General features: G+C 44.7%; 3 protein-coding genes and 1 long non-coding RNA gene across 4 annotated transcripts; all 4 read left to right on the top strand.

Moving 5' to 3' along the window:
• The first annotated feature begins 1,763 nt into the window (after positions 1 to 1,763).
• LOC100830774 (oligouridylate-binding protein 1) lies at positions 1,764 to 7,297 on the top strand. The gene is made up of 12 exons (XM_003577295.4): positions 1,764 to 2,174; positions 3,807 to 3,868; positions 4,105 to 4,207; positions 4,902 to 4,978; positions 5,071 to 5,132; positions 5,299 to 5,386; positions 5,469 to 5,544; positions 5,649 to 5,679; positions 5,783 to 5,902; positions 6,254 to 6,339; positions 6,435 to 6,608; positions 6,754 to 7,297. The coding sequence occupies exons 1-12, from the start codon at positions 2,001 to 2,003 to the stop codon at positions 7,054 to 7,056; spliced, it is 1,356 nt and encodes a 451-aa protein (XP_003577343.1). The 5' UTR covers positions 1,764 to 2,000; the 3' UTR covers positions 7,057 to 7,297.
• Positions 7,298 to 7,515: 218 nt separating this feature from the next.
• Positions 7,516 to 11,074, top strand: LOC100831078 (mitochondrial inner membrane protease subunit 1). Its single transcript, XM_003577296.4, has 5 exons — positions 7,516 to 7,721; positions 7,801 to 8,025; positions 8,669 to 8,779; positions 10,585 to 10,639; positions 10,734 to 11,074. Exons 1-4 carry the CDS (start codon positions 7,584 to 7,586, stop codon positions 10,627 to 10,629), a joined length of 519 nt encoding a protein of 172 aa, XP_003577344.1. The 5' UTR covers positions 7,516 to 7,583; the 3' UTR covers positions 10,630 to 10,639; positions 10,734 to 11,074.
• A 208-nt stretch (positions 11,075 to 11,282) lies between these two features.
• Positions 11,283 to 14,390, top strand: LOC100841457. The gene is made up of 3 exons (XM_010239235.3): positions 11,283 to 12,509; positions 12,587 to 12,763; positions 12,950 to 14,390. Exons 1-3 carry the CDS (start codon positions 11,487 to 11,489, stop codon positions 13,772 to 13,774), a joined length of 2,025 nt encoding a protein of 674 aa, XP_010237537.1. The 5' UTR covers positions 11,283 to 11,486; the 3' UTR covers positions 13,775 to 14,390.
• A 773-nt stretch (positions 14,391 to 15,163) lies between these two features.
• On the top strand, positions 15,164 to 20,074 carry LOC112268910. Its single transcript, XR_002960417.1, has 4 exons — positions 15,164 to 16,149; positions 16,253 to 16,363; positions 19,661 to 19,715; positions 19,804 to 20,074. It is a non-coding gene; the product is annotated as an uncharacterized LOC112268910 (long non-coding RNA).
• The last annotated feature ends 1,492 nt before the right edge of the window (positions 20,075 to 21,566 follow it).

A 21,566-nucleotide genomic window follows, 5' to 3' on the forward strand; every position in this document is an offset into this window, starting at 1 on the left:
TTGCTGCCGTTACTTAACGCCACGTGTCAGACTTTTGCTTAGGTGAAAGAGAAAAAGTAGGAAGAAGTATAGTACTAGTTACTCCTGCAATAAACTGCTACTTCACGGGTACCGAGAAAAATTGGAGTATGACAAATGGGTCTAGTACAAAGAATACTTTTTAATTAGAAAGAAAAGTGATGGATAGGAGAGAGAAGTGGTGACATGGAATGCAAAGTAACGGCTTGTTGAAGATGCCCTAAGGCTGATAATAGTGCTAGTAACAAAGGTAGTATCATCCTTATAGGGTTTTGAATGATGTGGCACATCATTAATGAAGAAAGAGAGTGTAATAGTATAACATAAATGTGTCTTGAGGCATGATGTGTCTTGTAAATTAATAAACGAGGAACCTATGGTACGATACTTATGTTACCATACGTTATGAAGGTAGTAACATAGAGTAGTATCATATCTACTACTCCATGTCACTCACACTATTACCAGCCTAACCAGCCAATGGACGTAGTTTTCGTTAGCCAATGCATCAGGAGAACGGTTGTTAATACGGAGTACATGGGAATCAATATCTGGTCCAACACTTTATTAAATTTTTTTTGGTATAGTGATTCTAGAAAATTGATATTGCAAACTCAAAGGAGGTAATAATAATAATCATATGTGAAATTGAAGAGAGAGCCGTCCATTTGAGCAATTCAGCTAGATCACGCGCGCGCACAATTGCACAAAGCCACGCACAAAGGTTGTCTTGCTCACCTAATTATTCTCGAAAGCACGCATCTATCTTATTTGTCTAATCGATCTTTGTTTGCTTTCTCTCTTTTTTTTAAGCAGTGTTTCGTTCGTCTCTTCCCAGATAAACAAATCAATCTTGTGGAGACTAGAGGCTGCACCCCAGCGATGGCGATTGGACAACCAGTATTTCTACCCCTTAATTAGTGGCCACATGGGAACTAAACACACATACATCCAAGACAGCGACAGTCCCGTACAACAAGATCAACAGATCGGCACATCGCCGAATAACAGCGAGTGTCCTTCAGTCCTTGAACATCAACACACACGTGTTTATGTTCTACTCCCCCAGTTCTAGAAAACGAAATGTTTTTCGCTAAGCCAAAACAGCATACTCCGTATTAATTTCTTTGAGAAACGGTTTTTCTAAGCTAAAATAGCCTAGTATTAAATCAAACAAAAGCTGATGCATGTGCGCACCATCATTCTCTAATCCTGTTTCTTTTTGTTTATGAGAACTCAATCATCATTTGATGGAAATCTCTGCCCGGCCGGTAGATGCCCAACCAGGTGAACAACCACACGAGGGGGCACACGGAGTCGTCTGACACGCAGCAGAGCGGATCCCGACCGTCCTCCTTCCAACCCTATCCACTCCCCGACACAGCCTCCCGTGAACCTCGTCCACGAACACCGGAACCACCAGCTGCCCTCGCTGTCCTCCCCTGCCACGTGGCTCCGGAGACATCGCCGAGTCGCGCGGCAACGAACCGCCACGTCAGCACCGGCGCACGAACACCGGGTCTTCCCCGTCTCGGTCCACTGCAGCGCCCGTGTTCCTCAAACCCCTTGGGTTCTGTTTAATTTACATAAACGTACATGCCTCAATTATTGCCTCCCGTCGCTCGGAAGCGAGCACAATACTCAAGTTCTGAAGAAGATTGACTTGGGAATTAGGTAGGAAGTTAGGGGTTGGGATGTAAAAGTAGCATGGCTGCAAGAAAATATCCTTTGGTTCAGGGGGGGTCGCCCACCCCACCACACTCGCCTCCTTCCTCCTTCTTCCTCTTCACTTCGCCCCTCGGCTTCGAGGGTTTTTTTTCTTTCTTTTTTCTTTTTCTTTTTTTGTTCTTCCCTTTTTTTCCTCTTTCCGTTTCGATTTTCATCTTCGTTCTCTTGTTGTTCCGTTTGGGTTGGATTTCATCCCGACCCAAACCCTAATAAATCGATCTCCCTGCTCCACGGGGGAGGCGGGCGGGCCGGCGATGTCCATGCAGCAGCGGATGAAGCAGGCCGCGGCGGTGGCGGCCCAGCAGCAGCAGATGATGCAGCAGGCGCTGCTCATGCAGCAGCAGCAGCAGGCGGCTACCGCGGCGCAGCAGCAGCCGCCTATGTTCCCGCAGCACCACCCGCACCCGGGCCTCCTCGCAGCGCCGCAGGTAGGCTCCTCCGCTCCTGTTATTCTCCCTGTGCTTGCTCCTTTTTCCTCGGCTCGATCGCTCTCGTTTGCTCCGGATTGGTGGTATTCGGGGGTGCGCGGGCTCCGATTTGGGGGTTCCCGCCGGGTTGGGCGTTTCTGCGGTGTGGTCCGTGTTCTAGGGTTCATGTCTCTTGGTTGGGTTAATCGGTTGAAATGTTGGAGATTCTGTTGCTTCGCCCCTGGAATTTCCAATTTCGTGAGTCCCTCTCGGGAGTTCTGCACGTTGCCGCGTGTGCGCGGGATAATTTTTTTAATTAGGGTTTTTTTTGTCGGTCTAGATCGTCTCTCAGGAGGTTGCTTTTGAATGGATTTCAGATCCTCTCTACTTTCTTAAGCTAAGAAGCAGGTTTGCCAATTATTGTGTTTATTTTAGCTGTCGTTGCGGGGATTTATGCTTGAGCACGCTACGCTGTGCGGAATTAGTTGCATGCGGTACTGCGAGGGTTTGGATTTACAGTACAGATTATGGGTAGGTTTGTTGAGCGACAGCAGTTTTGGGCTGGAGCTTGATGTGTTATATAAGCGTGATAGGGATAAGCATGTTTGTGCTTCGAGTTATTTTTCTTAATTTTGAAGTGGAATATATGCAGTGCGGAGCTGTGAATGTGTTCGGGTTGCGTGTGAGTACCAGATGAAACTAGTCTGGTGATTACTGAAATGGTCACCATTTAAGGATGTGGGTTAAGTTTCGGTTGTATTTGATCATAAATACTGCGCATTTAGTGGTCATTGTGAATGCACCATAATTGTCCTGCCATTTTTTTTCCTTCTTCATCATGTTGGTCTGTTCAGATGGCAATGCAGTCTTGAGTTTTAGTCCGTAGTTTTGCATTCATGCCAAACTCCACTTGTTTTGTTAATAGCAACAGTTTTGTGATGGTGGGGATTCTTTTCTTTTTACATGATTATATACTTGTAGCCAGTGAATACAGTTCCTTCTGTAGTTCTGGTAAGCATATTCAAATTAAGTGCTGACCGAGTACAACAAGTGCTTCTGACATGTTGACAGTATCGTATAGCAAATTTTATGCTGTCCTAAACTCCCTGCTGAACGCAATTGCCAAAAATAACCCCCTCGTAAGCCAATTGACAAATCTGGGTTGGCGGAAAGCCTAGCAACGGGCACACTTTCCGCCAACCCAAATGGCGGCAAGCATGCCGCCAGCTTACAGGGTGGAAAGGCCTTAGCACCATTCCAGTTGACTGAATGGGCCTCGCACTGGGCGGTTTTTGTGGCCGGTGAGCGGGCGGAAAGGAGGCCGATGGGACGTCCCGGTGCTAGCTTACCTCTGATGGTCTGGCATCAGGAGGCTCTCACAGGACAGGGAGGGGTGGATCTTAGTTTTTCCTTTGAGCATTCAGGAATCCTACATGCAACATCATATTGTATATCTGCATAACTTTCCCTAACCATGTACACCATAGACTAATGGACTGGATGTTCTTTTCACACCTTATGGAATTCATATGGTTTCATGTGACTTTTGGTTGTGATATATGATTTACAAATTTTTTTACAGCTTGATTGACTCCTATGTCCTTCCAAAGATCAGAGAGCTGTATCTCTGTTGTGACACTTGTATTTTTGCAGATAGAGCCCATTGTTAGCGGAAACCTGCCTCCTGGGTTTGATTCAAGCACATGCCGCAGCGTGTAAGTCTTGTTACTCATTGCTTTTGGCAACCTTATGGCCTAATTACTGCTTTACTGGGAGAATGGTTGATTTATGTAAATAAATACTTGTCTGTAAACATGGGCTCAAATAGCAAACTCAAATTGAACTTTTTCTTCAGATCTTTTGATAATTTGAATCAAATTTTCTTCTGTTTGTTGTAACATAAAGCTGCGCATTCTTTCTTTATTGTACTAATTGTTGATATTCTGAATAGGTATGTTGGCAATATCCATCTGCAAGTTACGGATTCACTACTCCACGAGGTCTTTCAAAGTATCGGTCCAGTAGAAGGGTGCAAACTCATCAGAAAAGAAAAGGTGACTTGAAAGAATTTGCTGAGTATTATTTTTGTTTATATATACACACACACACACACCATGTTTTCTTTATGATATACACCATCTTTTGTTTTGTAAATGGTGCTAGTTGTAGGCACCATTATCATTGTACGGTAGTATCAAACAACTTGTATGCCGTCTGTTGCATTATGACATGACATGGACAGCTAGGCATGATACATGCTCCTAAACAAAAGGATTTACAGTATCACAGTGAAGTATTTGGTTGGTTGGTACAATATAGACTAATTTTGTGCATAATTGTTAAACGTTCTCACAACCCTACTTGATGAAGCTTTACTTTGCAGTTTTGTCAAATTTGTTTGTTTGGGTAGGCATGGCAGATACATGTTGCATGAATGACATAGATCCTAGTTCTGAGCAACTACCTGCCAGGAAGCTTTTAAATATTGTCTGGCTATGATTACTTAACACATGGACGAGATACATCATACATAACTTACTCAACTGATCTCTTGCCAGGAGTCCCAGGACTATTACTTGCTATTTTAGTTAATGCATTTCTCCTCTCTCTTTAGAAACCTGTAGCCCTGTACTTGTGTTTGTGGCTTATACTTAGTTCATTACTATCATTTTTATCTGTGGAATGGTTAATCCTAGTTGTATTGCCTGTGTTAATCTGCTATTCACCTTCCTTCTTTTAATCTTGTAGTCATCTTTTGGTTTCGTTGACTATTATGACCGTAGATCTGCTGCACTTGCAATTGTGTCACTAAACGGTAGACAACTGTAAGTGTTTGGTTTTAAGTATTAATTATCTTTGAACAAATGTAATGTCCTCCCTTTCAGATTAACGTTTCTTATGAATACTGAATAACCAGGTTTGGCCAGCCAATAAAAGTCAACTGGGCATATGCAAGTACCCAGAGAGAGGATACATCAGGTTTGTAACTAAAAGATGGTCTAAATGTTTCATTGTGTTTACTTCTTTTTTCCAGTGCGGCCTTGTGCATATGAATGCCAGATTGTTCCAGTGTGTGTCGTTCATTATGCATATGAAGGCAACATTGTTGAAACTGAGCTCTGCTGATGGCTGTTTATTCTTGCAGGTCATTTTAACATCTTTGTGGGGGATCTTTGCCCAGAGGTCACAGATGCTGCTTTGTTTGCTTTTTTCTCGGCATATTCTACTTGCTCGTAAGTGTTTTATAGCTCTGTGCATCTCTCCCCCTTGTACATTATATCCCATCCTATTACTGAAGCTGGGTAACTTGTGCAGAGATGCTAGGGTTATGTGGGATCAGAAGACTGGACGATCAAGAGGTTTCGGTTTTGTTTCTTTCAGGAATCAGCAGGTAGTGTCACTATGATAACTAAAACACTAGTCTAGACTCCAAACTGTGTTGTTAACTTTTTTTGGACTCCCCTTTCATCATCTTACTTTGTTATTCATCCACAGGATGCACAAACTGCCATAAATGAGTTGAATGGTGCGCTTACGTTCCTTGTTGCTACTCATGTCTTATTATACCTGCATCCAAGTTAACTTCAGTTAAATGGTGATAATGTATGTTTGTTTTTTCTTGTGTTCAGGGAAGTGGCTTGGCAACCGTCAGATTCGTTGCAATTGGGCAACAAAGGGTGCTAATGCTGGTGAAGAGAAGCAAAATACGGACTCGAAGGGCATGGTAGAGTTGATAAACGGCTCATCAGGTGAATATATGTGCTCTTTGTCCTTGTGCTACTTAACTTTGTCTAAGTGATACTAGATGATTGATATGGAACAATCAGCTAGCAACTGTTGAACCATCACGTAACATAATTGTGGAAGCGTAGGTTTCAAATCTATGTTCTGCACAATTAATAAGACTTGAATTCACTTCAAAGTTATTCTGTTGCATTTGGAACTCAGCTTCAGCGTAGACGTTTCCAGTCTTATTCTCTTGTACACTAGGAATTAGAATAATGCTTTGCTTACCACAGAATCCATCTACGCAGATATGTGAAATCCTTCGTGGTACATTCGGTTACTAACAAAATATTTTCATTGTTCCTGCTATACAGAAGCTGGCAAGGAGAATGCAAATGAAGATGGTCCTGAAAATAATCCACAGTATACAACTGTTTATGTTGGCAATCTTCCCCATGATGTAATATCTTTGTCCCAATTAAATGTTGTGTTGTTCTTATTGGTTGTGCATATCATGTTTGCTCATCACCAACTTTGTCGTCTCCTATTTACCAGATCAACAGCAATGATGTGCATCGATTTTTCCATTTACTCGGGGCTGGCTCAATTGAGGAGGTTCGCGTAACACGTGATAAAGGATTTGGCTTTGTGAGGTACAGCACCCATGAAGAAGCTGCACTGGCAATTCAGACGGGTAATGGCCAACTTGTTGGTGGAAGGCAGATCAAGGTACTTTTGTCTTCATACGTCGATATTCACACAAATAATTCAATTTTCATGTAGTTAACTGAAGTTCATCTGCTATGATAAAAATCCAGTTATTGTGTGATAGTGATTGGATTCCCATATTCCCATGTTTGACTGAATCCTGCAGTGCTCTTGGGGAAGCAAGCCAACTCCACCAGGGACAGCATCCGCGCCTCTGCCCCCTCCAGCCCTGGCAGTGGCACCATACACTCCTGGCGTGTCAGCCGCTGACCTCTTCTCCTATGAGCGCTCCCTGGCTCTGAGCAAGATGGCCGGCAACCCGGCCCTGATGGGCCAGCATGCCGCCCTGAGGCAGGCCGCGATGGGTATGGGCGCCGGAGCCAGCCAGGCCATCTACGACGGCGGCTTCCAGGGCGTCAACCCGCAGCAGCAGCAGCAGCAACAACAGCAGCAGCTCATGTACTACTAGAGTTGAGGACGATGATGCCCTCCCCCTAATATATATACATCGTAGATAAAAGCCTCAGCAGGGGCTTTCCCTTTCTAATCCTTGTTATTGCCATCTAGTACTTCTATTATCCTTTGCCGCTGCTGCCTTTTGTCTTCTGCCCCGGGGTCGCACGGCTATATATAATATCACTGACATGTATTCCTACTAGTGAACTTGGAAATGTTTGAGTTGCTCTGCCGGCTCTTTTTCTTCTTTGTAATCGACAGCTTTTCTTTCACCTCCACGCGTTTACTGAGACTTGAGAAATCAAGTGAAAATCATGATTGCGATTTCAAAAAATAGGAAGCGAACATCCTGATTGGGCTACTGTAGTCTGTCGGCCAATCTGCTTTTGAGCCCAAGCGAGGACCCCAGCCCGATAGCCGAATCTTGGCCCAGAAGAAAAGTGGCCCCTTTCCCATCGCTATGGCCTACTCTCTCGTTTCTCCACGAGCGCTCTCGCAAGCTCTTTTGCTCCTCTCCATATCTCGCCGCCGCCGCCACCCATGTCCGGTTTCGCGCGGCGCCTCGCCGGCCTCCCATGGCGCCAGATCGCCGGGGAAGCCTTCGACCGCACTCTCTTAGCCGCGCAGGCCTTCTGCGCCGTCCACGTCGTCCACACCCATGTCTTCTCCCTCGCCTACGTGCGCGCTCCCTCCCCCATCCCTCTCCTTCTCTCCGCGCTCTCCCATTTCCCTGACGCCTTACTCATCGTCGTTGCAGCCCCAAGGACCGAGCATGCTCCCGGCGTTGAACCTGATGGGGGACGTGGCCGTCATTGACAGGCTGAGCGCGCGGTACCGGTGGGTGGCGCCCGGGGACGTCGTGCTCCTCACCTCGCCCGAGGACCCGCGCAAGAAGATCGCCAAGCGGGTGCTCGGGATGGAGGGCGACGCCGTCACATACCTCGTCGACCCCGAGAACATCGACACCTCCAAGACCGTGGTGGTGAGTTGAGTATATATTGGATCTAATAATGGCTGAAGATTGGCTCAAATTTGGTGCTGTTATTATTGGGGAAAAAAAAGTAGAATGTGTTGTGCGTGGTCCAGTGCCTGACGCTAGAGTTCTGGATTCCAACCTCCAGATGATTGACATCATCTTCTGCAAACTTTGGAGAACATAATGCATGAGCCGGTGTGGTTTGTTGTCCTCCAGATATGGCTCTTGACTTCAGATTTCCTTGATTTATAGCAACGTTGGTATTGTCAAGTAGACATGATGTCATGTCAGCCCTAAAAGCGAATCACTGATGGTATTTTTTTAGACAAGGCATGATCAAATACCTGACGAGTTAGGATTTGGTTGACCAAATTTCCATACTGATAAGATGCCGACACTATTACTCCTTCAAAAGATGTGTACCTCTTATGCTTCAGATGATGATCTGTAGCACAGAGTTTGGCTTGTTGATGTTTGTCAAAGATTATCTAAATGACCTTCCTGCTCTCAAAGTCTGAAATTCTTTTGTTTAACCTCGTTGCAGCTTTAGTTGATGCCCAGTTGAAAGTTTGGTTCCATGCTCTGTTTTGAATTTCTTTTCTTATGCCCATCCTAAAATGCTCTTACTCTTGACGGTGTATAATTATAGGTACCACAAGGTCATATTTGGGTGCAGGGCGACAATACTTTTGCATCTACGGACTCAAGGACATTTGGACCTGTGCCTTATGGTCTTGTAGAAGGGAAGATGTCCTATCGGGTATGTGAACTTCTTCTCTGTTTTGCTTCCTCATTAGTTTAATGAAATCCTTGTGGGAACCTTTCCTTACCTTTTATCTGTGCTGTTTAGAACTTACCATTATGATCAGATTTGATATTTACTTAGAGGTCAACTGTTGTTTTCTGCATTATTAACTAGTGACAATTTCGAACTTAATTTATCCGAGTAATGTATATTAAATTGAGGCTGGCATGTTATAGGATAACAGCTTTAGAGTATTCTGTGAATACTCTGGCAATTCGTGAGGCTATGTTCTTTTTGGGCAAATCTTAGTTTCAAGTGCTTCAGTGTCTTGTTATATTTCCATATTTTTTAATTATCACATCCTGGGATATTGACCAAATTGGTCTGATTACCATCTGGAGCAAACATGTTCTGGCATATATTATAGAAATATTTCCAGACCCAATATAACAAACTGTTGGCTAAGTAGTAATTGAGTACTCTGCATCTTGCTTGAGCTAGTAATCAGGCCCTGGGGAAATTCTTCTTGAGTTACTCAAGGGTGGTAATATACTAATATAGCCCTTCATATATCACAAGTGTTTCTTTTACTTGAGGAACCCTGAAGTCACAGATTTCTTAGACAACCGGGCTTGCAGTGTCTTTTTTACTTCTTCTAAGATGATCATTAGTAACCACTAATCTCTATAGTCCAAATTACTAGGATAAGATTAGGGGTTATTTAGCTCCTGCAAGTTGAACTGGAAGAAATATTCTTCCATCTACCAATGTTAATTAGCTACTGCATGTTGATACTTGATAGATCATCTTCACACAATAGTGTTAGATCTTACGTCATTAATCTAATAGCCAAGTAGAACACTTAAGTGCATAAACAAGGGATGAACAATATACGTAATTGTGTTGGGGAAAGCCATAGTTGAACTAGAGGGAGGGCGACATTGGCGGCGTCCCTTTGGGCGGTAGCACTGGCCGGTGACCAGCGTCGTCGTCGTCCGGGGAGTCGGTCTTCCCAGTCCCACCACTGCAATGCTTCGCTTGAGCTGCAGGGAAGTTTTCAGGCTGAGTTAATCCACACAATAGTTAGGTTGTAATGAGGGTAACAGTTTCCCCTTCTATGTATGAGCTGTGTGAAAGGGGACCGAAACCATCGCTGGTTTGGTGCCCACGATCAGGGCGTTCTCCTAGGGTCGTGGCCTGTTGGGCGTACCCTCTTTGTCCTCGCTGTTTACCTGACATTATTTCCAACAGTTAGATATGAGCGTGTATGTTTAATTTCATTTGAAGCTCATAAGCCATAAAATATTATTTGCATGATCTGGAAGCTTGAACAGTTAATATTTAGTGTTTACTCATTTGATGTGGACCGTGGGTCTTATCTCGCTTGTATTTACTACTCCTTCCGATTCATATTACTTGTCAAAATATTACATGTATCCAGACGCTTTTTAAACATAGATACATCCATATTTGGGCAAATTTGAGACAAGTACTCCCTCCGTTCCATAATTCTTGTCTCAGATTTGTCCAAAAATGGATGTATCTATTCATAAAAAGTGTCTAGATACATGTAAGATTTCGACAAGAATTATGGAACGGAGGGAATAATATGTATCGGAGGGAGTACTGCTTTTTGATGTTCGTAACAAACCTAATATAGAATCCAGTTCCATGCCTGACTTCTAAGTATTTAATGCATTGGCCAAATGTGAAACGCCAGGGCATCAACATGGGAACTGGGTGCCATCCTCCTAGAATTTTAGCGCTTTGAGTTTTCCCTTTGGTGAAAGTGTGAGTATTGACATTCTGTTTAATCTCAGATTTGGCCACTGAAGAAGTTTGGTTTGATTGATCCCAAGATGTAGCACACTACAGGTAAGTTGATTTTTTTTTCCACACTTCCTGCCTCTCCTATCTATTTTTTTTTCTTTCTGTGTGGTACCTCATTCATTTTTCCCGTTTTGTTCAGAATTTGTGAAGTGAGAGACATTTTTGAGGACACCTACATACATGTGACACAAGCGAGACCCCACATTTGTGGATGCATCTTGACGTCTATCATGTGATACTTCACAGTTTTGGTCCTTGTCTTCTGGAAGTCTCATTCATCCAATCTATCATACAATAGCCGCCCGTTGTAATTTATGGTCAGTCAATTTTTGTATAGATTTGAACAGGAAGGAAGTTTCGGGCATGGTTGCATGTAACATGGAGAACCGAACTAAACTTCTCGTTTCCTGTAAGGAAACTGTACTTGTGCTTTAAACCTTTGCTTATTGAGGCCATTTATAGCTGAAGGAGCTGGCATTATCGATGGGTGTTATGAATGACGGGTTAATTAAACTAGATGATGTCCGCTGCAGGGACATGTGGCAACAAAAATTCAGGGAGGAAAACACACATGAAGATTCTCTTGAAATAAGGCATGTAGTAACGTAGGTCAGACGTTCGTGGTGATGGAGAGCCGAGCGATGAACGATTTGCAGAAATGGTCATCTATGAGGTTAAATCGCACCATTATCAAGATCTGGCTTGCATAGTACAGTAGTACAATAATATCCAAATGCATAATATTCCAACTTTGGCACAAGTTGACCTCATTCAGAAAAAAACATACTCCGGGCCAGATTTGGGCTAGTCCAGCGGTCATCACTGAGCAAATGTTAAAGCGGCGCGGCGCCGGGGTGTTGGCTGGAGAGTGGCGAGCCGCCGATAGCAGAGAATGGCAACGGAGTTCGATTCCGGCGGCGGCTCGAAGAGGCAGCGGACAGATGAGGAAGGGGAGCAACCGCAGCGAGACGTGGAGGAGGCAGAGGAAGACCACATCTCGACCCTGCCGGAGGCGCTGCGGCTGCACATCCTCGCGCTCCTCCCTTTCAAATCCGCCATCCGCACCGGCGCGCTCTCCACCCAGTGGCGCGCGCTCTGGACTTACCGCTGGCCGGCGCCTTCCTCCCTGGAATTCCGCGTCCCCGTCCAGCAGGAATCCTCGCGGCAGCTCATGGAAGCCATGGAGCGGCGCGGGGTGCGGCGCCTCGACCGGTTCTCCCTCTCGCTCCAGATCGGCGGGCTCAACCCCGAGGACTTCCGCCGCTTCCTCGACTACGCTGCCGCCTGTTCTGTCGCGGACCTCGACGTCCACTTCTCCGGCGCAAACGAGGTCTCCGGCCGCGCCTTCAACTTCCGCCTGTCGCCGGGCAACCCGCGCCTCGAGCGCCTCTCCCTCGGCGGCGTCTGCGTCGGCCTCTCCGACTCCTTCTGCCCCGATACCCGCCCCTACTCTGCCCTCGAGGCCATCCACCTCCACCGCGTCACCGTCTCCGACGTCACCATCTTCGACAACACCGTCTTCGACCTGGTCGCCGCATGCCCCGTCCTCAGCACCCTCGATTTACGCTACTGCAAAGGACTGCGGGGCCGCGACTACTTGCCCACCGGGACTAACCTGAAGAGCGTCACCGTCGCGGAGTGCAAATACGTCACCGACGTTATGATCCGTGAGGAGGACGCCGGCCTCCTCCGCTCCTTGCGCTACAGCGGCGGCTACCTCAACGCCAACCTAATCCCGACCATCCTTGACGACCTTTACCTCTGCTTCGGGGGACCTGACCGCAAACGCTCGGGACCCTCCATATGGATCAGAACAGACGATGGAGAATTGAGGCTCTGCAAGATGAGTTGTCTTGATGCACTCATCAACTGCTCTAACCTCACCGTGCTTACCCTCTGCAGCAGTGCCCTACGGGTCCGTTCTTCACTTTATTTCGTTCCATCTTGTTGATTTGTACTGCTCAGTTTCTCTTATATGCTTCTTCTTTGCAGAGAGTTTCTGGCAAGGCTCGTGCCAAATCAGTAGCTGGAAATGCTGCCTTGTGCCAGTTAAGGAATTTGAGAGAGGTGCAGCTGCTGATGTTTGCAATGTACAACGAAAATCTAGGCCACATTATGGATTTCCTCATGATATGCTGTAGTTCTCGATTGGAGAGACTATTTGTGCAGGTGAATGCCCTCTGTTTGTTACATAAATACATTTTGTGATGACCTTTGTTGATGACTTGTCCACCGTTTCAAATGCTCTTTGTTAATAGAAAATTGGCATATAAGGCCCTTCTTTATAGTCATTGTATTGTATGCCTGCTTTTGCTATGTGCTAGTTCTTCGAATGCTTACTACACCCTCTTGCAGCTTCCAACAAGGACTGATCAATATAAGCCATACGAAGAACCATCAGAATCAGAGGAAGATAGGTCAGATTCAGAGGAAGTGGTGTCAGAGGAAGATGAGCTAGAGGAAGAGCTGTCTGAGTCTGAGGGAGAAGAGTCCGATGAAGATCAATCAGAACAAGATGAGTTAGAGGAAATGGAGTCAAGGGAAAATCACTCAAAGTTTGACGCATCAGAGGAAGAGGTATCAGAGGAATGTCACCCAAAGGAAGACGCATCAGGGGAACAGGGGTCAGCGGAAGGTCAATTAAAGGAAAATGGTTCAAAGAAAGAGCTGTCTGATGGAGAGCAATCAGAACAAGACGAATTAAAGGAAATGGAGTCAGGGGAAAATCACTCCAAGGTTGGTGCATCAGAGAAAGAGGTGTCAGAGGAATATCATTCAAAGGGAGACAAATCAGAGGAACAGGGTTCAGCAGAAGATCAATCAAAGGAAGATGGGTCAAAGAAAGAGCCATCTGATGTAGGGCAATCAGCAGAAGAGCCACTAGGGGATGGCTGTGAAAACCTTATGTCGCTCAAGATGGAGAATTTTAAGGGCCGCCACAATGAGATGCGGCTAGTAAGCTTTGTGCTAAAAAAGTCAGCCAGACTCAACCAATTGATTCTATTTACTCCCAGCGGTCACCTAGAAGGGCTTCATAAGGATCATCTGAATACATCCGAGTTTCTTGAAACCAAACTGCTGCCTCTCGAAAAGGCTTCTCCAAATGCTCAGATAATTGTCAGTGAGCCTGATGATACTGCAGTCCAGCCATTGCATTGGGAGACCTTTGTCCAGGTTTAATTATTTGTCAACAGTGTGAACTTTTGATCAGATGATTTTAGATTAAAGTTTGCACTTTGGGTAAGATGAAGTGTAATCTAATCGTCAAGATTTGCATGATTGTCTAATTTTGTAGTCCATGAAAGATGAGTGACACAGGGCTTGAGGCCTTATGTCATGGCCTTTTACTTGAGACTTTCAAATGTCATGTTTACAATCCGTATGAAGCATTGTTGTCATGTTGGTGTTGAGCTGAGAACAAACTGCCGATATAGTAAGCGTTGTTGGTTTTGTTTTTATAAGGACAAACTGATCGGGATTCAGTGTAGCAGTTCTACAAGAATGTCTTGTGAAAATAAGAAAAATGGAGGTTAGCTTGCAGAGTGGCTTTCATACTGGGTTCCTATTGTGCATTTTTCCCTGTGGATCTTGATTAGTTCCTTCCTTTTCCCTCGACATTGGTTGCAGAGTGCCTCTGATGTTTTGTTCTCATCTGCGTGAATTGAGAAGACTTAAAAGGACTTAAGTTTAAGCATGTATGGTTGTATAAGTTACGGAACCCTTTGGCTTTGACAGTCTTGAGATTCTTTGTTTTTAAATTATGCATGTCCTCTATAATCATGTAAAAATAAGCTTATTTTTGTGTTCTTTAAATTACTGCCACCGTATATGTTTGTGGCGCCAGCTGCTGCAATTTAGCTCAGTGATTTGGAACATGGAATGCAGATAACTTCTGGAATTTAGGATTTGTTTATTGTGATCATTTGCTACCTAAATTACATTCATATGCCATTTCTCCAGTTTTACAAGATGTGACGGAAAACATTCGGTCCGTTCGTTTTTCTTGGTGTTAACATATATGAGCAACTCTTTCCTTTTCTTGCTATCTTAAAAAGAAAGTGTTTGTTTTGCCTACTGATGGTGATGATTCGAGTAGTCCTGCGTGTTATTCTTTGTGTTTTGTACTTTATGGTTCCTGCATACTTCATTTCTCTGTTGCAGGATGTGGGCACCTGAATGTAGTTTCCCTGTTGTCCGGCGGTAGTTTGATTAGTTTTTTGGTTCGGTGAAATCTCCATGCACCAGACCTCAGGATCAAGATGGTAAGAGTGAAAATATTCACAAGCTCAACTGAAGTTTGCAGAACTTCAATGTTAAAAGGTGTTTGTAATGCAACTTGCTGTCTTGAAAGCAGCTGCAACTAGGATGCAAGCAGAATATCTTGCTTATCTTTTTTGACTGAATATCTTGCTTATCTTGCATCTAAGTCAATCTACAAGTTTGTAACCTAAGTTTTATACGAGACCTCGGAAGCAGCAAGTTATTTAAGCGGGATATGCTGAATCCCGCTTGCATCCCTAGCTGCAATGGATGGCAAAAAAAACAGGTTGTTTACCATCTCTGGTTAGTCTTTTGCTATTGTGGTTCGAAACATTGGCTTGTTGATTGAATCTGATTCCTAGGTCTTATAGGGATATATAGAATGATTAGCAATTTCTAGAAACATAGAGACCTGGAAATCCTTTGTAAATAACATATTTTCTTGGTGTTATAGTACTTTGCATCCCCTTTACAGAAGAATATGGCAAAAACTTCATTTCAGAACCAATAGAACATGTGATGATCAAGTAGGGCTCAGATGGAAAATCAACTTAAGTTAATCTGCTCAAAGGAAAACGTAAAAACTGTTACAATGGCTTGGGTCTGAAGCTTAGCATGCGCTTCCTTTCATAGCTAGAATGCTAGATTGGGTTTCGAATTTGATGCTGTTATTATCGGGGGGAAAATATAATTTTATTTGCCTAGTCCAGTGCCTGAAACTAGAGTTTTGGATTCCAATCTCCAGATGACTGACATCATCTTCTGCAAACTTAGGAGAGCATAATGGATTAGCCGGTTAGGTTCGTTGTCCTCCAGATACGGATCTTGACTTCAGATTTCCTTGATTTATATCAACTTTGGTGTTTTCTAAGTACTACTCCGTGTCTCCATCCCATATTAAGTGACGAAATATTACATGTGTGATGTATCTAGTCGCTTTTTGGATATAGATACATCCATATGTGGACAAATTTGAGTCACTTAATATGAGACGGAGGGAGTATTAGATATGATCTCTCCCCTGAAAGAGAATCACTGATGGTAACTTTTAGATAAGGCGTTCAGATACCTGATGAGTTAGGATATGGATGGCAAATTTCCGTACTGATTAAGTGATAAGATGCCAGCGCTATTACCCCATCAAAAGACGTGTACCTCTTATGGCTTCAGATGACGATCTGTAGCCCCAAAAATTGGCTTGTTGATGTCTGTCAAAGACTATCTAAATGACCTTCCTGCTCTCAAAGTCTGAAATTCTTTTGTTTAAGCTCGTTGCAGCTTTAGTTGATGCCTAGGTGAAAGTTTGGAACATGACAAGTTCCATGCTCTGTTCAGTTTTGAATTTCTTTCTTATGACCTTCCTAAAATGCTGTTACTCTTGACGTTGTATAATTATAGGTACCGCAAGGTTATATTTGGGTGCAGGGTGACAATATTTATGCATCTACGGACTCAAGGAAACTTGGATCTGTGCCTTATGGTCTTGTAGAAGGGAAGATGTCCTATTGGGTATGCAAACTTCTTCTCTGCTTTCCTCATTAGTTTTTTTTCTTTGACGGAACCTCATTAGTTAATGAAAGCCTGGTGGAAACCTTTCATTACTTTCTATCTGTGCTGTTTAAAACTTACCCATCATCATCATCAGATTTGGCATTTACTTAGAGATCAACTTTTGTTTTCTGCATTATTAACTAGTGACAATTTCGAACTTAAATTTCTCCGAGTAACAAACTTTACACTGAGGCTGCATGTTATAGGATAATAGCTTCACTGTATGATGTGAATACTTTGGCAATTAGTGAGGCTATGTTTCTTTGGGCAAAACTTAGTTTCAAGTCCTTCAGTTTCTTGTTATATTTCCATATTTTTTAATTATCACATCTTGGGATATTCACCAAATTTGCCTTGTGATTATCATCAGGAGCAGAAACCCTAACTCTCGCGTCGCCCACCTCGGGCGACTCGAGGGCGACCCCCGCCACCAGCCGCGACCCCCCCCCCCTCCCTCCTCCCTCACCGCTGCTGGAGGCTGCTGCCGGCAAGCCAGGCCGTTGCCCGTGAAGGTGGCGGCGAGGCTTTGCGGCTCCCGTGCGCTTCCACCTCGCGTGCGTCGTCGGAGCGCCGCCCTTGGCCGGATCCGCAAGTCCTTCCTCCAGATCCGGCTCTGCTCCCCTCGTGCGCCTCCACCATCAAGCCAGCGCAATCCTCGGCTCACCACCACCTCCCCTCGCCATGCCAGCCATCGGCCACCGGATCCGGCTCTCCCCCGGGTCGTGGCAGCGCATCCGGGTCAGATCCGGCTGCTTTCTTGCCGGATCCGGCGTCCCCGACCCGTGCGCCTCCCCCATCAAGCTGGCTCCTACCTCCCCTCACCAATGCCTCCACTTCACCGCGCCGCCGTCGTTGGTTTCCTGCTCCTCCACCTCGACATCGCTGGGCGCAGCCCCAAAACCGTGCCGCCGTCGTCCAGCGGCCTCCCCACGTCACAATCGCTGTGCTCCTCTCGCTGTTATTGCGTACCCCCGCCCTTACGCCGTCAACCATGTCCCCCAGGCTGCTCCTATACTCCCCAAGCTCTCCAGCGGTCCTGCCCCCGCCCAGCTCCTCCTATCTCCCGGCCAAATCGTGGCGGCCACTTGCTAGATCCGGTGGCCCGGTCCTCGGTCAGACAAGGGAGGAGCTCCGCTGCCACCCACCCACTTCCACCTCCAGCCATCCATCATCCTCGTTCATCCGCCACCCATCCCCCTCAGATCCTACGACCTTTTGCCGTGCTACATGCTGATTTGGGAATTGTGCATTCCTATTTTGTCCGGTCCCTCCCTCTGTCGGTCGTGGTTTGCCATGACCTTCGGTAATCACCGTCTGCGGATGGCAGCTGTGGTGGCGTCACCGTCTAACGGTTGGTGTCGTGGCTCGGATTCGGAAGTCTCTATACACCCTGGGATGTTATGCTCCAGGATCTATGGTTTGTAGATGGCAGCCATGGAGACGGCATCCTCCTACCGGAGGTGGCCGGGATAGAGGGTTTGTGCGCTGCTAATGGTCGATTTGAGGTCCATCCACTTTCCGTTTTGCTCCTCCAAATCTCCAACAAACTTCTGCTTGGTTGCCTTTGTTGTCATCCTATGTCGTCGTATGTGTCCTTCTTCTACACTCCTCCACTGGGTAAACCACCCCCATGTTGGGGAGATATCTCTCATTCGTGGCACACTTTGAGAGCATGCTACCATCCTGTCGCTCTTCTCCTTCACTCGGAAAAGCCATCCTCCAGTGGAGGGTTTGCGTGACATTTATGCATGATCGGCGAGCCCTCGTCGTCTATTTCCCCATGGATGGCAACGGTGCGACTTCTTGATGGTGATGCTTCGGTTTTCCCGGCTTAGTTTCCGTGCTTTGGTCTGAGCTTTCTGGTTATGCCCCCTCGCTCTCTGGTGTTGTCTATGACAGTCCTCCTCCTATTGCTCGTGTCACTCTGTTCATTGATTAGAGCATAACATAGGCCGCATAGCTTTGCTCCTCTTGTGGGTTTTTTTGGCGTTGTGTTGTAATCATGTACTCGGTTTTTTGTTTTCTTATGTTGTCTTGCTCCGGTAAGGTGTATTGCCCCTCAGGCTTCCTTTTGGGAATATATTCAGGTGGGGATTTCTCCCCCCCATTGATCTCTCAAAAAAAATTTATCATCAGGAGCGGGCATGTTGTGCTGAGATATTTTATAGAATATTTCTAGACTCAATATAACAAACTGTTGGGTAAGTAATTGAGTACTCTGCATCTTTCTTGAGCTAGTAATCAGGCCCTGGGGAAATTCTTCTTGAGTTATTCAAGGGGGGTAATATAGCCCTTCTTATATCACCAGTGTTTCTTAAACTTGAGGTACCCTGAAGTCACAGATTTTTTGGACAACCAGGCAGCCAGTGTCTATTAGACTTCTTCTAAGATGATCATTAGTGATCACTAATTGGTGTAGTCCAAATTACTAGGATAAGTTTAGAGGTTAAATTTGTGGTGGTCTGAACTGGAAGAAATATTCTGCCATCTACCAATGTTATTTAGCTACTGCATGTTGATACTTGATAGATCCTCTTCACACAATAGTGTTAGATCTTAATGTTCGACATCATTAATCGCCAAGTAGAACACTTAATTAGCGTTAACACGGGATGAACAATGTACTTACTCGTGTTGGGGAAAGCCATAGGCGAAGTAGAGGGAGGGCGACGGTGGCGGCGTCCCTTTAGGCGGTAGCACTGGCCGATGACTGGCGTCGTTGTCCGGGGTGGAGTCGGTCTTCCCACCACTTCAACGGTTCGCTTGAGCTGTAGGGAAATTTTGAGGCCGAGCCAATAGGCACAATAGTTTGGTTGTAATAATGAGGGTAACTGTTTCCCCTTATACATATGAGCTGTGTGATAGGGGACAGAAACCATCGCTGGTTTGGTGCCCCTGAGCAGGGCGTTCTCTTAGGTCTGTTGGTGTGACCCTCTTTTGCCTCTCAGTGTCAGGCTGTTTACCTGACATTATTTCCAACAGTCAGATATGAGCATGTATGTTTAATTTCATTTGCAGCTCATAAGCCATAAAATATAATTTGCATGATTTGGAAGCTTGAACAGTTAATGTTTAGTGTTTACTACTGCTTAGTGATGTCCGTAACAAACCTAATATTTAGAGTCCAGTTCCATGTCCGGCTTCTAAGTATTTAGTGCATCGACATGGGAATTGGGGGCCATCCTCCTAGAGTTTTATCACCATGAGTTTTCCCTTTGGTGAAAGTGTGAGTATTGACAGTGTGTTTAATCTCAGATTTGGCCACTGAAGAAGATTAGTTTGATTGATCCCAAGGAGTAGCACACTACATGTAAGTTGATTTTTTTCCCAAACTTGCTGCCTCTCCCTATCTATTTTTTTGTGAGTGCTAGCTTATTCATTTTTGCCGTTTTGTTCAGAATTCGTGAAGAGAGAGACATTTTCGAGCATACACATACATTCAGGTGACACAAACGAGAACCCACATTTGTGGATGCATCTTGACGTCTATGATGTGATAGTTCACAGTTTTGGTCCATGTCTTCTGGAAGTCTCATTTAGCCAATCTATGAAAAATTGTTTCTGCCTTTCGTTGTAACTTATGGTCAGTCAATTTTTGTATAGATTGGAAGAGGACAGAGTTTTCGGGCATGGTTGAACGTAACATCGAGAATCAAACTGACTTCTTGTTTGCCTGTACCGAAGCTTGACTTGTGCTTTGAAACCTTTGCTTACTGAGATCATTTAAGCTGAAGGAGTTGGCATTTTCGGTGGGTGTTAAGGATAAGGGGTTAATCAAATTCAAGCCTTTTAAGCTGATCTGAATAGTTACATTCGAAAAAAATTGCCGGTGGTGTATGACAGTACGCTCACTTGCCTTGACGTCCTTACTATTGTACAACATCAAATTGGAGCGACTGTCACACAAATGAGAATTGATGTGTGCTTTTTTTTTTTTTGCATGTGCCAAGCAGTGTATACAGGCCCGTACACCAGCAGGGGCAGGCTGGCCGATGAAACAGGGCCCCTAATTTTTATGGACCCTCAAAAATTACTTAAGTACTAGTACTACTAATAGTTATCATAATTAATTTCTTTGCTTAATACTGAATATAAGGTCCAATGGCTCATGGAGGCAGGCAGGAAAAGGAAAAAGCCCACACGGCCAGTTGGCCACACCGTAGATCAATCAGCCCACCAAATCTATCGCACGATCCTAGCCTTGCAGTCTGTTCGCTGGTGCCCGATGCTTCAGTTCCGTCTTCTGCCGTTCTACGCTCCTAAAGTCCCAGTCTGAGGAAATCGCCAATCGATTCATCTCCCTCTCCTTCGGTCCTTCCCAGTCCCTAACCTCTTCCGCTGCTTGCAAGGCTGCAACTCAAGCAGCAAGCGGCGTCGATTCCCTACACCGGTGAAGGCCGGATCCTCAACTTCGAATTCTTCTGTTCTTTCTTTGTCTCGCTGTCGCTCTGAACATATCAAGTTTTAGTTTTTGTCTCAACATGAATATATAGTTTGGTACTAACTGTCGCAATAAGTTGTAGCATATCTGGAAGTCGTATAATCAAATGAAAAATCCTATTCTTGTTATCGGCAAACAAAAATTTAGGCTTCATTTTAGATTTCGCAAAGGGCCTCAAATTTCTATGTAAGGCCCTGAGTGTATATCCCTTGGTCGACGCATGCTTTACTATTCTGATCGTTTGGAGATACAAGTTGCACGTATACTCACTGAGATAATGAGTTTACGTGGCCTGAAGCCCTGTTTTTTTCTTTGAGAAGTGAGATACTGACTGTTTTTTTAGATGTGAGATAAGGACTTCATGATGCATCTAAAAAAAATAACGAACTTCACGATTAAACTTTTTGGGAGATATTTCTTCACACACATTTTATGCAACAAAACAGTCAAAGTTCTTAAAACTTCAAAAGTATTTGCATACGAACGGGATACAATGAGTTAACCTTGAATAGAATATGCAATTCCGTGATGAAGTTAACTGATTAAGCATGCATACTCTAAGAAGATAAGACATAGAGGTATGTATTGGTTCTAACTATCTTATTGTTGGCTCGTTGAACACAAAGTAATACATATCTAGTATTATAATGAGCTTTTGTATAGTTATATTGCACATGATTTTTTTGTTGCGTAAACTTCTCCACCCCTTAAATTTTTTCC

Source organism: Brachypodium distachyon, chromosome 4 (assembly GCF_000005505.3).
Source record: "Brachypodium distachyon strain Bd21 chromosome 4, Brachypodium_distachyon_v3.0, whole genome shotgun sequence".
Lineage (NCBI taxonomy): Eukaryota > Viridiplantae > Streptophyta > Magnoliopsida > Poales > Poaceae > Brachypodium > Brachypodium distachyon.